This window comes from Urocitellus parryii, chromosome 2, assembly GCF_045843805.1.
Source record: "Urocitellus parryii isolate mUroPar1 chromosome 2, mUroPar1.hap1, whole genome shotgun sequence".
Taxonomy (NCBI): Eukaryota; Metazoa; Chordata; class Mammalia; order Rodentia; family Sciuridae; genus Urocitellus; species Urocitellus parryii.
The window spans coordinates 128,682,498-128,697,668 of NC_135532.1; the positions used below are offsets into that span (position 1 = coordinate 128,682,498).

At 40.6% G+C, this 15,171-nt stretch overlaps 1 protein-coding gene across 3 annotated transcripts in view; it reads right to left on the minus strand.

Moving 5' to 3' along the window:
• Nucleotides 1-5,069, minus strand: part of Golim4 (golgi integral membrane protein 4) — a 78,797-nt gene extending 73,728 nt beyond the window's left edge. For 2 of the 3 annotated variants that reach the window (XM_026403657.2, XM_026403656.2), the window contains exon 1: nt 4,501-5,069. In XM_026403657.2, the coding sequence (XP_026259442.1) occupies nt 4,501-4,687 (187 nt within the window). In that variant the 5' untranslated portion in view covers nt 4,688-5,069. The remainder of the gene's footprint in view (nt 1-4,500) is intronic. The other variant, XM_026403654.2, reaches the window with a different exon arrangement.
• Between the last annotated feature and the right edge of the window lie 10,102 nt (nt 5,070-15,171).

A 15,171-nucleotide genomic window follows, 5' to 3' on the forward strand; every position in this document is an offset into this window, starting at 1 on the left:
GCACTTGATTTCAACTACATCTACCATAACATTGCCCAGACTTGACACCTATATTAGAGGTCTGTGAACCACTCTGTTGCACTTGAGTCTCCCCAATAGACCAAATGCAAGTTCAAACACTAATGATCATGATAGCCTATTATAAATCCTATTATCCCAATTATTATACATGAAGAAACTGAGTCACAGGGAAGTTCACTCACTTGCCAAAGATCACAGTAAAAAGGATAGCAGAGAGTTAAGCCTATGAGCTCAGACCTGAGCTACTACATCTACTACACCTCACTTCCCTCCATAAATAAGCACATTCACAGGCAGAGAGAAGACTAGATAGATACAGACCTACTATTTACTGAGTACCTACTGACAAGGCAGTGGAAGATGAAGGAACTAAAAAAAAAAAAAAAAAACTTGATCCTCACTGAAGAGATTTTTCTGTTTTGAAAGAAGATTCAGCCAAAGTGGAAAATCAACATGTATCCAATTTCAACAAGAAGTCTTCATGTTTAGACTAGTGGGCCACAGTAAGTGTCAGAGAGCATAACACAAAGGACAATAAACTTAAACAAATGTGACTCTCAAAAGCACCCAATTCTTTTATTTTAATTATCCAGAATACACTTTTCTGAAATAGGAACATTTAAAACATTATGTAAACCTTTTTCAATGTTTTTTTGATCATCATATGGAAGATAAAAGGCACCATAGTACTGTAACCCAGTGTTTTCGGAACATGGGGCTCCTTGCCACTAAAGACTATTTATAAAACTGTTTCACAGTTATCTTTCTCCCAGATCTTAATGCACATGGTATTTCACTTAAAGTTGCACCCCTCTCCTAATCTGGGATGATCTAGAAGAGAGTCCATCAGTAACCATACTCTTCATTCTATATTTAAACATCAAGGAAGAATCCTTTTCCAGAGTAAAGTCCCTGGATTTATGCCTGTCTATTCTCCTTGATGTTCATTTAGAAATATCCAAAGTACGTGGCTAACTACAAAAACAAATTCTGTCAATTTCAAAATTTGTACAAACCTGGGAAGAGAAAAAGAGACAAACCCTCAAACTCTGATAATAATAATAATAATAACAGCTGGTCTTTAAAGAGCAGCTGTGTGCCAGGTATGCGCTAAGAGTTCTATGTGAATTATTTTATTTAATCCCCAAAACACCCCTGCAAAATGAGTCATCCTAACTTCCATTTTATAAATAAGAAAAATGAGGCCAAAGTTCATACAAAAAGTCGCAGAACTAGAATTTGAATCATAATCCAAAAACCTGTCTGGCTTTAAATCACATGCTCAGGATAAGATGCAAATGTCTCTGGGGCCTAACCAAGTAAAATAAATGTATGAAGTGGCTCAGTTTTAAGATTATAAAGCTGTGTTCCTCAACCATGGCTGCACACTGGAATTACCTGGGGAGCTTTAAAGACTACTGGGGCTTGGGTTCCACCCCTTGCAGATTGTGATTTAATTGGTCTGGGAGCTGCTAAGTGATTCTAATGGGCAGTCAGGCCCAAGAAACACCACTGATAGGTACACAGAATGGTGCACTTGAAAAGCAGTGGGAAAAAAATTAAGTGTAAAGTAAATACTGTGCTGTTCAAAGGTTGTCACTACTCTGCTACCAGCATGTGACCTATGCACTACTCCTCAGTGTAACTAAGGTGCCAGTATGGGAGCTAGAAACATTGATGACGGATGGATGGATGGATAGATGGATGGATGGAAGGATAGACAGATGATTGTTTGTTTGAATGAATGACAGGGTCAGACACAGACATGGTGGAGAGGGTAGGCTAGTCTCTCAACTTTTCCCATATCACTTCTCACTGTCTCCTGTTTATGGGACTATTCCACCACAAAATGTACTCAGGGTAAAAAGTAACCTACTTTCAAAGGAATCTCTAGAGTATAGCCTACTCTTCATGTGAAGATGAGCTAACTATGCTCATTTAAAAAATGTATATTATCAGAACCAAAGTACTTGAATTTTTTCAAGAGTCAGGTTTTAAAAGAAGGCCGCTCAGAATTAACTGATTCTAATCCAAGCCAGGTCAAGAGATCTTATCTCACTAACAAGTCTTAAGAAGGGAGAGTCTGATGCTCTAAAAACACATCATTGCAGGTAGTACATGAAAATGCTAAGTAAAATATCATCTGTCATTGCAAAAAGAAAGAAAAAGTTGCATGCCATCAGAAAATGTTCATTAAATGGCCTGCAAACGTAAGAAATTCAAAATGTTACAGAAGAGTGAATCCATTAAAAAAAGAAGAAACTTTAATCTGCTTGTGAAATAATTCTTCCTACATAGTCATATTTTAAGTGTTGCATCACTATAATCCAAGAGGAAATGGCAAGAGAGTAAATTAGGAAATGAACTTTAAAGCCACCCATTCAAACTAGGTAGAAATATTTTCATCTCCTGCTACAAAGCAAAAGTTGTGCATGTTAATGATCCCTATTACCATTTTCCACCCCTCTCCCTACAACCACCAAAGAAGAAAGACAAATTAAAAAAAGAAAAGAAATTGAGTTTGATTTTCAAGTGGAATAGTGCAAAAAAAAGCTGTGATTTAGAAACCAGGGCCTCTGTCAACAAGTTCCAGCTTTGGCAGTTAAGGCAAGAGAGCTACTTGGGCACAATATTTTGTTGTTTAGTTTGATTTTTCAAAAAGTAGAGACACAGAAGCAAAGCCTAATAAAGCAGACAGAAGTGCCTGGGATCAACTTCTCACCACAGTTCAGAATAATTCCTGTTTGTTGTTTAAATTAATATATATGGATTCTCCTTTTGAGCATCAGGTACTACACAGTGCCAAGGATGTAATGGAGAAAATGAAGCCCTGCCTTCCTGGGTCTCCTAAATAAGAAACTAAGGCACACAACCTCACTATGCATGCCCCTGCCACAACTCTGTGAAAATCCAGTCGTCATCGTCCAGTCCCTGTGTCTCCCCTCAACCCCATGAACTAGCAGACAGCAAGTTCTTCTGTTGGTCCTTGTGCACTGAAATTCACAGGGAAACTGCTGGTAACTTCTAAATAAATAATGCCCACCTGCCTTACCCTCGTCATACCAACAACTCATGGGTAAATGTGAACATACTTAAAGAAAAATTTTTAACCTAAGAGTATGTCAAAACAGGTTTTCCTTTTGAGCCAAGCCCAGCCACATATTTTCATTGCCTGTGGCTATGAAAGCTCAGTGGGCTAAAAATACTTTTCTTTTTCTAAGTTGGGAAGAACAAATGAGTCCAAGCAATCAGCTGTGTATCATTTTCTCTCATCTTAAAGTTTTTACTAGAAAACACCCGGAATAGCTGGAGCAAAGAAAAGGCATCTGTTTCATATTTGTATTCACACACACAAACAAAAAGGACCCTCCAGCTTGCTTCTGCCTAATACTATAAAATAAGCTATATTTGCATTATCAGCTAAGACTGTCAGCATTTCACTATTTATCACTTGGGGGGTGTTGGAGGACCACATATGTGTTGAAAACAAACCACAAGTAGAGGTAAAAGCTAAAAGCTTTCAAAAAATATATACATATATGTGATGACTATGTCCTTAACAAGACCACATGGTACAGTCATGCATCATTTATGTTTCTTAAATTTACATTAAATGATATTCCAAACTAGAAGGACACAAGCTTTAATTCTTTCTACAGATTTTGCACATTATGTTTGCTGTGCCTGACAACGTTAAAAACTGTTTCTGGCCTTTGACTTCCCAAGGCTAACTGTAAGACAGACAGACACACACACACACACACACACACTCTCACACACAGCTGTCTGATGAATTAAATGCTCAGGAAGACAAATCTTTTTTTTTTTTTTTAAGACAAAATACCTGCAACATAGTGAAAAGTTAGGTAGTGTTGGCTTTTCCCACACACCCAACACCTCCAAATCACCCTATTAAGGTAACAATTTAAAAAAAAAAAAAAAACTAGCAGGTTTTGGTCCCTGATACTAGTTGGGGCTGATACTAGTTGGGGCTATTATTTTTCCTTGAAAAACATGAGTTTGAGAAATCTCTGCCCAACTCCTCATTCCTTAGGCGACCGGTAAAGTCAACTGGAAAGCAAACACCTAGAAACCATGGAACCATACCTCTCAGGGATAGGCTGGCAGAAGCGGCTGGAGAGTTACCAGTATGCCTGCTTGGACTGTAGCTGGGCCTTTGACAAGTGCTGGGTTAAAGTACTCCCTGATACTCACCCGCCCACCAAACGCCCCGCTGGAAGATGCACTGGTGCTACAGATTTCAAAAGAAACCGCTGAAAGGAAGGAAGAGAATGGGGATGTCATCTCCCCTGACACTTGGGCGGGGGATGGGGGGGCGGGAGCCCTGCACCGCTCATTCTGATGTCCCTGAAGGTCAGAGGTGACAGCCCCTGTGTCAAAGGCTAATAAACGTCACTTTTCCAGCCCTGGTGAAAGCACGGGGCAAAGTTGGCCAAGGGCCGCGCGCGTCCACTGTACCTTGTAACTGGGCAGAGAGGGACTCCTGGTGCTGCTGGTACTTGAGCGCCACCGCCTCGGCTTTCCGCAGCTGTGTCTGCAGCTCGTAATAGAGCATCGCGCCATAGAGAAAGCCAAATACCACGGTCAGCAGCAGCAGCGTCTGGAAGATCCGCTTCTGTTTTCGGGAGCACATCCCGTTTCCCATAGTCCCGCCTAAACCCTGCGCTGCGGCGGTAGCGGTCGCCTCCTCTCCTCCGCCCGAGCGTGCGTTCAGCAGCGGCCACCGCAGGAGGTGGCCGGGCGCCGCATAAGGAGACGCGAGACACAAAAGCGGGGCTGGAGGGGAAGTGGCGCCCGCTCAGCCCCCGCGCGCCGCGGGGCGCACAGCCATCAACGCCGCCAGGGCAGGGGCCGCCAAACTTCTGCAAGGCTCGCTCTCAGCGAGTGCCCGGGCCCAGGAGGGGGCCCTCTGCATACTTTAGAACTGGCTGCCCTAGCGCCAGTCCCCAGACACCGCCTGCTTTTTTCCTCCTCCCCACTTTTTGGCCTCGCTGTCCCCGGCGGCTCTCGGGAGTCCCGCCCCGGCTGCTCCCCGCCCCCTCGCGCCGGCTCCCACTGCACGACTTTGTTGCCACTAAAAGAGAGGGTGCTAGCCCAACAAAGGGAGCGGGCTCCGGGCGGCGCCCTCGCGCTTGCCTAGCCGGGTGGGTGGATAGGTGGGGGGGGCAGGCTGCTTTGGCAGGGTTTGGGGAACGGTGGTACAGTGTCACTGACCCGGCTGCTGGAGCCTCGGCCGCCGCCACCTCCCACCCAACTTACGTGTCACCCACGGCCCCGCTATTCTGGCCAACGGGATTCCGGGAGGAAGTCCCACTCGGGCTCCCAGCTCATTGGGCCGGTCCGAGCCGCCGCTCCCTCCCTTCGGGGAGGCAGTGCTAGGCTCGATTGGACACACGCTTTGTCCGTCCGACCCCGGGCCGCGCCTTCCCTCCCGGATCGGGGCCGACTCAGGGCTCCGTGGGCCGCGCGATTGCCTGGCGCCGGGGTGCGCCCACGTGGAGCCCGGGAGGGTGGGGGAGAGGTGGAGGAGCGGGAGACTCTGGGTGGGCGGGGGACAAGTCTGGGCCTGAAACTGGGTGAGGTTCCGGGTGCACGTGTGTGTGTATATGCAGGGAGGGGGGCGCTCTTGGAAGGCACGTGGGGAGTAGTACAGTATTTGCACAGATGAAGACGTGGATGGCAGAAACCGCGTGCACCCTGCTGAATACTCCTTCCACTGTTTTTTTTTTCCTGCACTCTTCTGTGTGATGCGGCAGCCACAGAGGATAGCCACAAAGTCAGCACAGTCTCCTTAGTTGAACAGGAGATGCCCCGTGGACTGTCTTGCCCCATCCAATTTACTAACCAAGACGCTTGCGTGGTCACAGATGGTATGACAGGAGTTGCGAGACTTTAAGCTTGCTAGACTAGTACTGCTCAACTGTCCACGTGGGGTGGGGAAATCAATTTGCTGTTGGCAGAGAAAAAGACATGATCTCATGTATTTCCCCTGGCTGCAAATAGAATAATTTAAAAACAAATCTTACAGGATGAAATGAGCTTGCATTCTTTTTGTCATATGTATTTGTTTTATTGGTGGCAAAAAGTACATCAGTTACATTTGCAAATTACATTTTAAAGGCCAACAACAGTTCCCTTTGTCAAAAGGAAAATAAAATAAAATAAATGTATAATCCCATATCGGCAGAGAAATCAATAGTGTGTTCTTTTTATGTACTTGGAGGGGGCATTGAATTTACGCATAAATGATAATTATTTCTTCTCTTGATCTGAATTCTAAGGTAAGTAAATTATTTTTCAAGTGCCACAATAATGTGGTACATAATTTTTATGTATTCTAACTGAACCTTAGTTGTCACCATCAATAATGGGGACTGCTCAGGATAGGGGTAGATGTATTTAGCCAATACAATCTAAAGTTAGTCCCTGTTGCTGAATTTTTTAGGTGGACTCTGAAATTATAAGTTGCCAAGAGCCATAAAGTGAACCAATTTACAACCAAGCTAGCCTGTGACATTTATACTACTGCAGAGATTAAATGTGCCTGATATGTCCTTTTTGCTAATGAAGAATAACACATTATATTGTTCAAAATGCTTTCACTTACAAGTACACTGTCTTACTTATTAAAACAGGGTATTGAACATGTTGGTAAATAAGCCATATTTTACCAAAGTGACTGATAGCATTAGAAACTTCCAGGTCTTGCAGAAAGTTAGTTGCTCAGCAAGACTGGAATCTAGTTCAGCATCCTCTTTCCATCTCTCTTCTGTAGAAACCAAGTTCACATTCTTTTTAAACATGTAATATTAAGAAATTGTATTTGGTTCATTATGATGAGAAGTACCTAATTTGAGAAGAAATTTAATGTATTTTTGGAGTCTTGTTCTGTGTAAATAGTATGTGACCTTACTTGTTATTTGACACTTTAAATTTCCCTCTTTCTGTTTTAGACTTTGAGACTGATTAATTACTGGGATCCCTGTAGAATTCCTCATACCTAAAAATTCCTTCTGTTTTCAGTGTAAAAAAAAAAAAAAGTTGCTATACAAATATCCATAACACTACCCAAACTGCTTTGGAGGCAATTAGTTTATAATAATTATTCTGGCCTACACTTGAATTGAAAAATTTTCTTGGCCACAAAAGAAAAAGAAATTTTACAGAGCACTGGCAAACTATTGCTCATCTATCACTCAGTATGCAGTATTTAGTTGTATTTCGGGATCTTTGGGAAATTCTTATGCTTCTTGAATACATGATTACTCATTTTAAACTTCTGATTGCTTCACATCTAATTCCAGACTCTAAAGGTATTCTTTGCCTAAAGCTCCTGTCTGACTTTACAGAATATAATGAATGTAGACTATAAAACACATAAAATTTGAAATGGAGGAAAAATTATTACCTGAACTTTATCTATTATTTCAAATTCAAGAAGAGTGTGTAGGGGCTGGGGTTGAGGCTCAGCAGTAGAGCACTCGCCTAGCACAAGAAAGGCCCTGAGTTCCATCTTCAGCACCACATAAAAATAAATAAATAAAGATATTGTGTCCAACTAAAATATAAATATTTTTTTTAAAAAAGAAGAGTGTGTAAAAGTACATAAAATCACTAATGGCAGTGTCTTTAAAATGTTACATTTCCAAGGTGAAGTATTCTGCTAGTTTCTTGAAGATATCAGTAGAGTTGAACAGCTAACACAAAGGAATCCAGGATCTATTATTGAATTTACATAACATTGCTTTTGAGTAGAGCTTTTAATATATGAGCTACTTATACTGCTCTTGGAAGGTCTATTGTTACTTTTATTTTTTGTTTCCTTATTATTTTAAAAATATTATAATATTATATTTCTACATGAATATAATTTGACACAGTTAAAAATATATGCTTAATATTTGAAAATTGTAAACCCTGAGGAATTTTACTGACATTACTTTATTTCTAATTAGGAAGAAATTAAAGAGACTCAAAACCTTATATTCAAGAAGGGCTAAGTTAACATTTGGGAACTTTAGCATTCTCTCTGGCTTAAGAGAATTTGTCATTTTAAACAAATATGTTCATTTTCAAATTGGGGGAGATTGAGAACAATAAAATTGGGAAAGAAAATGGATGTATACTTTAAAATAAAAAGATGGTTCTAAATTAATAATGTTTGGGATCATAGAGTAAATAATTCCCATTGTCTGAAGTTTTTATTTAAATCTCTTTACTACAAATGGAATTCAGTATTTTAATTTGCAAAGGAAATCAACACCTAAAACAGATGAATACGGAAAATTTAAAAATGGCTTTTTAAAGTAAAAAAGTCAAGGATCATATATTTTTTTCTCATGTGAAAGATAGAGAGATAAAGGGGGAAAGGGGTGGATGGGGGGGGGCACAGACAGCATATCATGAATAAAAAGGAGACCAGGGAGTAGATGAAGGAGACCAGGAGGGATTGGAAGGGAGAGAAAGGAGGGTATCAGTCTGTGTCCTTGCATGAATATGTAACAACAAACATTACCAGCATGTATAATTATCATGCACCAAATAAAAAAATAAAACAGCTTGCTAGTATCAATGAACAATGGTTTCAACCTTTTAATAATTACAGAAATCGTGTATCTTTTATCCTTTACAAGACTTCCACTCTATTTAAAATTGTCTTTTTGCCACTTCATCCACTTGTTGTCACCTAATTAACACACTTGCTTTGCTGCTTGCCACCTTTACCAGGACCCTTCAGCAGGTAATGGAAGCTAAATTTAAGGTATTCTGTGTTTTTGAGGATTGTGTAAGAGATGTGTTATAACTCCTTTTTCACAGGATGTTGCTCAGGACCTGGTGGTAATTGTCAGCAGATAAGCCAAGAAAGAAGTAGCTGGTGGCTAAAAGCATGGCTGGGTAGCACTGTTTCTGGGTGCCAACCCCTACATTTGCAGCTTTCAGCTATTTAAGGAGTCAGGCAAAGGTAAAGGGGGAGGTAGATGATGACCTTTCATAGGTAAAAACAAAACAAAACAAAACAAAAAACTGTGAACATCCCTAAAGCACAGTACTTTGGTAATGGAGAAAATTATTTAGGATGCCCTACTGCCACAAGATATATAGCTTGACTGAAGAAGCAGGAACTATTGTTTCAAATTTCTTGGACAATATTTGACAATATTCTAAAACTGGACCATCAAGCACACCCTAAATTCTGAAATTCAAGGCAGCACATGAAATTATGAGTTTATTGCTTAGTGCTTATCATAATTAGTATATAATGAGCTAACTAGCACAGTACTTTTCGGGGGGGAGTTTAGTTCTATAGAACTTTAGAATGTACAGAAGGGAACCATCTATGAGCTCAGAAGTAAACTTTTGAAGTCTTCCAATGGCTCATTTGGCTTTTCACTATAGCACAGCTTTTAGTAACTCAGAGACAACAGAGACCACAGGAAATATCAGTATCCAGGAAAACATAAAACATAATCTGTGTGTGTGTGTGTGTGTGTGTGTGTGTGTGTGTAGCTAGAAATTGGACCCTGGGCCTCTTGCATGCTAGGCAAGCATTCTACCATTGAGCTGCATTACCAGCCTCAAAACATAATATTTTTAATGTCCCCCCCACACACATACTCAAATGTAGGTTGTTGGATTTCTTTGTCTAAAAGATACACTTGGCTTTTCTGTGACTTTTATAGAACTGGTATAATTTCTTCCATATTTTTACTGGTGCATTATGGTTGTACATAATGGTGGGATTTGTTGTTAAATATGTGTACATGCACACAATATAACATAATTTGGCCAATATTATTTCTTTCCCTCCCCATTGGTATTATAATTTTAATGTTAAATGATATATATTAATAATTAATGTTATATGTTAATTTTCATGAGACATAACTGGTCATATTTCTGATGTATCCAATGCTAACTCTTGAGTAAGATAATCACCATTTATTTTAAAATCGATTCCTAAAGGAAATAATATTCTGTTTCATAAGCATTCTTTTTTAAAAAAATCATTTTTAGTTGTAGATGAACACAATACCTTTATTTTATTTATTTAATGTGGTGCTAAGGATTGAACCCAGTGCCTCACATGTGCTAGGCAAAGCACTCTACCACTGAAGCACAACCCCAGCCCCCATAAGCATTCTTTATGCTATATTTTCCAAAAATATTTTAAGTCATAACAAAGGAGTTATCAATAGCATTACTTAAAATAAAATAACTTGTCTAATAAAATATAATAAGAATCAAGTTATTACAATATTAAATTCAGCCCAAATTAAAATTATGAGATAGAAACAATATCTGGGATCACACTGCTGTTTACCATTTTATTCTGTAATTCCACTCTTCAACCCCTGGAAACAATATTTTAGTAACCGCTTTTAATTTTCCAGAGCTTTCACAATGACAATGCCCTTCTCTCACAGCCTCACTTCATCCACATGCATACACACTGGACTTTCCTTCTTGAAGACAAAGTAGGCTAATCTAAAATAACCCTTTGGCAAAACTCCCATCACTGTCAGTTTCTTTTCTTGAAATAACTATTAATCAAAGGAAAGCAAATTGGATATGTTAATTAATAGGAAGATATTTTAAATGAATTATTAATTTATTTTTCCTTCTGAGAACTTTGTTGGAAACTGTGTTAAAGAACTTAAGTGTACTGGCATAATCCTGCACGTAATCCTAGGGGCAGATGAGCAAAGACTATGGATCTTAAAGGGTTTTTTTTTTTTAAGTATTTTTTTAGTTGTCAATGGACTTTTTTTTTTTTTTTAATGTGGTGCTGAGAATTGAACTCAGTGACTCACACATGCTAGGCAAGTGCTCTTCCATTGAGCTACAACCCCAGCCCTAGATCTCAAAGTTTGACTTTTCATTATCTGATCCTTGATGCTTCAGCCCAATTGTAAAAGGGCATTTAATACATGATGTGAGCTGGCGTGGTGGCGTGCGCCTGTAATACCAGTAGCTTGGTAGGTTGAGACAGGAAGATAGTGAGTTCAAAGCCTGCCTCAGTAAAAGCGAGGTGCTAAGCAACTCAGGGAGACCCTGTCTCTAAATAAAATGTAAAATAGGACTGGTGATGTGGCTCAGTGGTGGAGTGCCTCTGAGTTCAATCCCCAGTATCCCCCACCCCCCAAAAAAAAACAGATGTCTTGATATGCATAGTGTCATGGTACAAAGCCCATTTGAGTCACAAACTATCTGTGAGGTCCAGAGGAAGTGATTGCCAGGGGTGTGGCACACATCTGTAATCCCAGTGACTCAGGAGGCTGAGGCAGAAGGATCACAAGTTGAAAGCTGATCTCTTCATCTCAGCATGGCCCTAAGCAATGTAACGAAACCCTGTTTCAAAATAAAAAGTAAAAAGGGCTGGAGATATGGCTCAGTGGTTAAGTGCCTCTGGGTTCAATCCTGAGTAAGTGAGTAACTGTTAGGACCATTAGTTCTTTCATCTGTAAAAAGGAAAGGATAATCACATTTGTCCTGTCTGGTTCACAGGAAATCTGTTCACAGGGCTCAAGAGAGAAGTGAAACTTTAGACTTTCAAATGAAATGAATGTACTTAATGTTATCTATATGCTTTGAAAAATGACATATGATATGATTTTTTTAAATTAAGCTTCAGCTACCCAACTTAAAATGATAATTTCCTATTATAATTATTAATGGAGCATTTTCATTGTTGAGTAGGAGTATGTTATGACTTCAAAACAAAGGGATGTGTGTGTGTGTGTGTGTGTGTGTGTGTGAGAGAGAGAGAGAGAGAGAGAGAGAGAGAGAGAGAGAGAGAGAGAGAGAGAGACTTTCCTTGAAGCCCAACTTCTAATTCTTGGGTTACCATTTGCAGACTAATGTTTTCAATACACTTTAAATCTCAGCTTTAAAAAAAAAATAGTTACCACATACAAGGCACAGTGCAGGGACAAAAGTGCAGGTGGCGGATGCAGGGATGAAGGCACCAGTGATCCTTGATGCAAAGAGCATGCAGATTTGGTACTTGTTTAAAAGCTGTGTTGAAGCTGTGGTTGGAAATTTAATTGCTCACAGAGCGGGCAGAACAGGGAAGGAAGATGCCTTCTTATGCAATCATGGGAGAACCTGGCCTTAGTAGAATCAGTTAAAGCTGGGAATTATAAAATTGATGCATAGTCACCTTAAAACCTCAAAGTGTACTTTGATTAAATTGTCTTTTAATGTAGCACCAATGTTTTTGGTTGTTGTTAGAGGTTGGTTGGTTGTTTTTGGCTGCTGTTGGTTAGAGCTCAGCTTTAGCTTTGCCTTTTTTTTTTTTTTAAGATGGACACAATATCCTTATCTTATTTATTTTTATGGGGGTGCTGAGGATCAAACCCAGTGCCTCATGCATGCATGTGAGGCAAACGCCATACCACTGAACTACAACCCCAGCCCTCAGCTTTGCCTTTTAAGCCACAGAGCATCATCATTTACAGATTTCAGTCAGACCATCAGTGAGAGGTGCATGGTAAGGTAATCTCAAGGTAAAATACAATTAGCTTTTGAGGATTCTTTTTCTTGATCTTATTTTTCACCTAATTTGACTGTAATTTTTACTTAAGCCACCAACCTCTATGAAGCGTTCCCAAAGCACTCTCTTAATTTTCATAGAAACAACTCTTTTTTTTTAATCCACCCTCATATTTCTAAGTTTACATAATATTTGATTAAGTTGCATAATTAAAATAGCAAATGCAATCTGTTTTTTAGAAAAAATGCTTGTTTCTACCAAGCATACAGATCAGTAGACATGCAAGGCTTAATACAGATTAGTTTCTGTGCCACGAGTTCTCAGCCCTGGGAGATGAAGGAGAGAGGCAAGTGGTATCTGTCTGACAGCTTGACGTTAAAGAGAGGAGAACCATCCCCAACTCAGGGAGTTGGTTAAGTGGAACTAAGTTCTTCTACCACACATTGAAATTACTAGTGAGGTAAAAGGAGAAATCAAGGAATCGGGGTCCAGGAAGAGAAATTACCAGAAAACCAAAGGAATTGGGAAGAGAAATCTTTAGAAGAATGGGGAGTGTTAGTGACTGGACTAAACAGAAGGCAAGGAAGAAAAGCCTGAAAAAGGCCATGCAGTTAACAGCAGGGGCAGAGGTAGAAGATCACAATCAGTTGGGAAATAAATAGGTAAGAGGTAAATAAGTGAAGAGCCACATTGAGGATGGACTCTGCTTTTGACATGTTTGGCTGAGAAGGGAGATAAAACCGGGTGTGGCTTCAGGAAGAAACTTGTTGAAAGAAGGTTTGTTTGAGGGGTTTTGTTTCAGTTTTTGTTTTTGGCTTTTTGGTATGGCACATATTTATTAGTACTTGAAAGGGGAGTGGGATTGATGTAAGACACAAGGTGCTATATTTAAACGTAGATTCTAAGAAGCAAAGAAGGCTACATTTTAGTCATTAGCATGTATGGAACATTATTTCTTAAGGCAATACCCTCTTACAGTTCATTTTCCATATGAGAGGCTTCATAAGTTATTGAATAAATCTTTTCAAGAGTTACTAGAAAGAAGAAAATCGAAGAAATTGCCTGGCAAATTGAACAAGAAACTTGTTTGAAGGATGAAGGTCTTATAAGCTTCTATGTATTCACAACAATAAACAAGACAGCAAAACATTATTTTGTAAACAATTAGCAAAAAGCAATTATATTTCAGCCAGTCTCTGAAAAGCATGAAGACGGTTAACTCATAATCTTATCAATGAAAAACAGATCAAGTTTATCAATATAAGAAGTTTAGGAAGATTTGTAGGTCTATGAGATCAGTCTCAAATTAACTCAGGATATATTTGTGACTCTAGAGTCCTTTTCGATCAAATTATTAGGCACTCCCACACAAGAATCCTTCCTTTATAACCTCCAGCATCATAAGAGCAGGACATCCCTGTTCACAACATGTATATATGGGGGTGAGGAAAGGTTGCTCTCTGTGGTGGTGGGGAAGGTTGCTCTCAGAAGTCACTGGAAGCAGCCAGAGTCCCCATTCTGGAATCTCTGTGATGTCACACTTGATACTTCTTTCCTTCCCTGCTGTTGTCATGGCACTCTGGGTGTCAACTCAGAAGAAGTCATTGGTGGCTTAGTTATGGCATTCTCCAATGACTTGAAGCCCCCCACCAACATCCAGTTGGGCATGCTTGGATTATCCCCGGTCTTTTTGCTTCTTTCAAGGAGGTATTGCTGCTGAATGTCATGCTGTGTTCTTTGCCTTTCCGTGAGTCTCCATACAATCTGTCAGGTTTCTTACAAAGAGATAGAAGGGAAAATAGACAATGATATAGTGCAGAGGCAGGGAAGTGAAGAGAGAGGGTCAGGAGGGGAAGAAGCATATATAGTTAGAAGCACAGAGGTCTAGAGTGCCTGCTGCATTTAGGGAACTGTGGGAGGCTGGTAATGTTGGTGACATTTGGTGGTGTCTCTGTGGTCTGTCTCTAGCCTGGATATTTAGATCTGTCCTTGTGGTCTGTGAGTCTGACCTCAGAAGATCCAGTCCTCATGGGGAGCTCTGGGTTGCCCCAGACTAGAACTGAGTCAGCCTCTGGTTTCAGATGCAGGTGATTTACTCTGAATGGGGAGATGGCTTTGCCCTGGTTATTGCCTTCCTCTTTCTGGTCACCTTTGGCAGCCTGGTGTCCCTGAACTTCTCTAACCCAGGTATCTTACAGCCAGGTAAAGCCTCAGACCCCTGGGAGAAGGAAGTGGCACCCCAAGGGCTGAGGCCTACAGGGGTGATTTCTAAAGTGCTGACCCCACCTATGGCTCATGATCCCTTCTCTCAATGTCATCCTCACTTAGGCCCTGGCACTTCATTTCCCAAGCCACTGAGGCGAGAAGAAACAGAATCCTGGAGGTTTTCCAGTTGCTTTAGAAGGGAGGACTGGGCAGGCTGGCAGAGAGGCCAGCAGGCTCTTCCAAACCACACAGCTCCCTCTTCCTCCTTCCCATTTCACACCCAACCTCAAGCACTGATCACTATTCCAAAGTGGGGAGCCCTATAGAGAGCTCTTGTGGCTGGAAACCCTCTTATCTTTGACTGCCAGCCCATGGGATTGGACAGCTTGCTCAACAGGGACTGGAATTCCCCTGCCCACCTCCTCCCCATC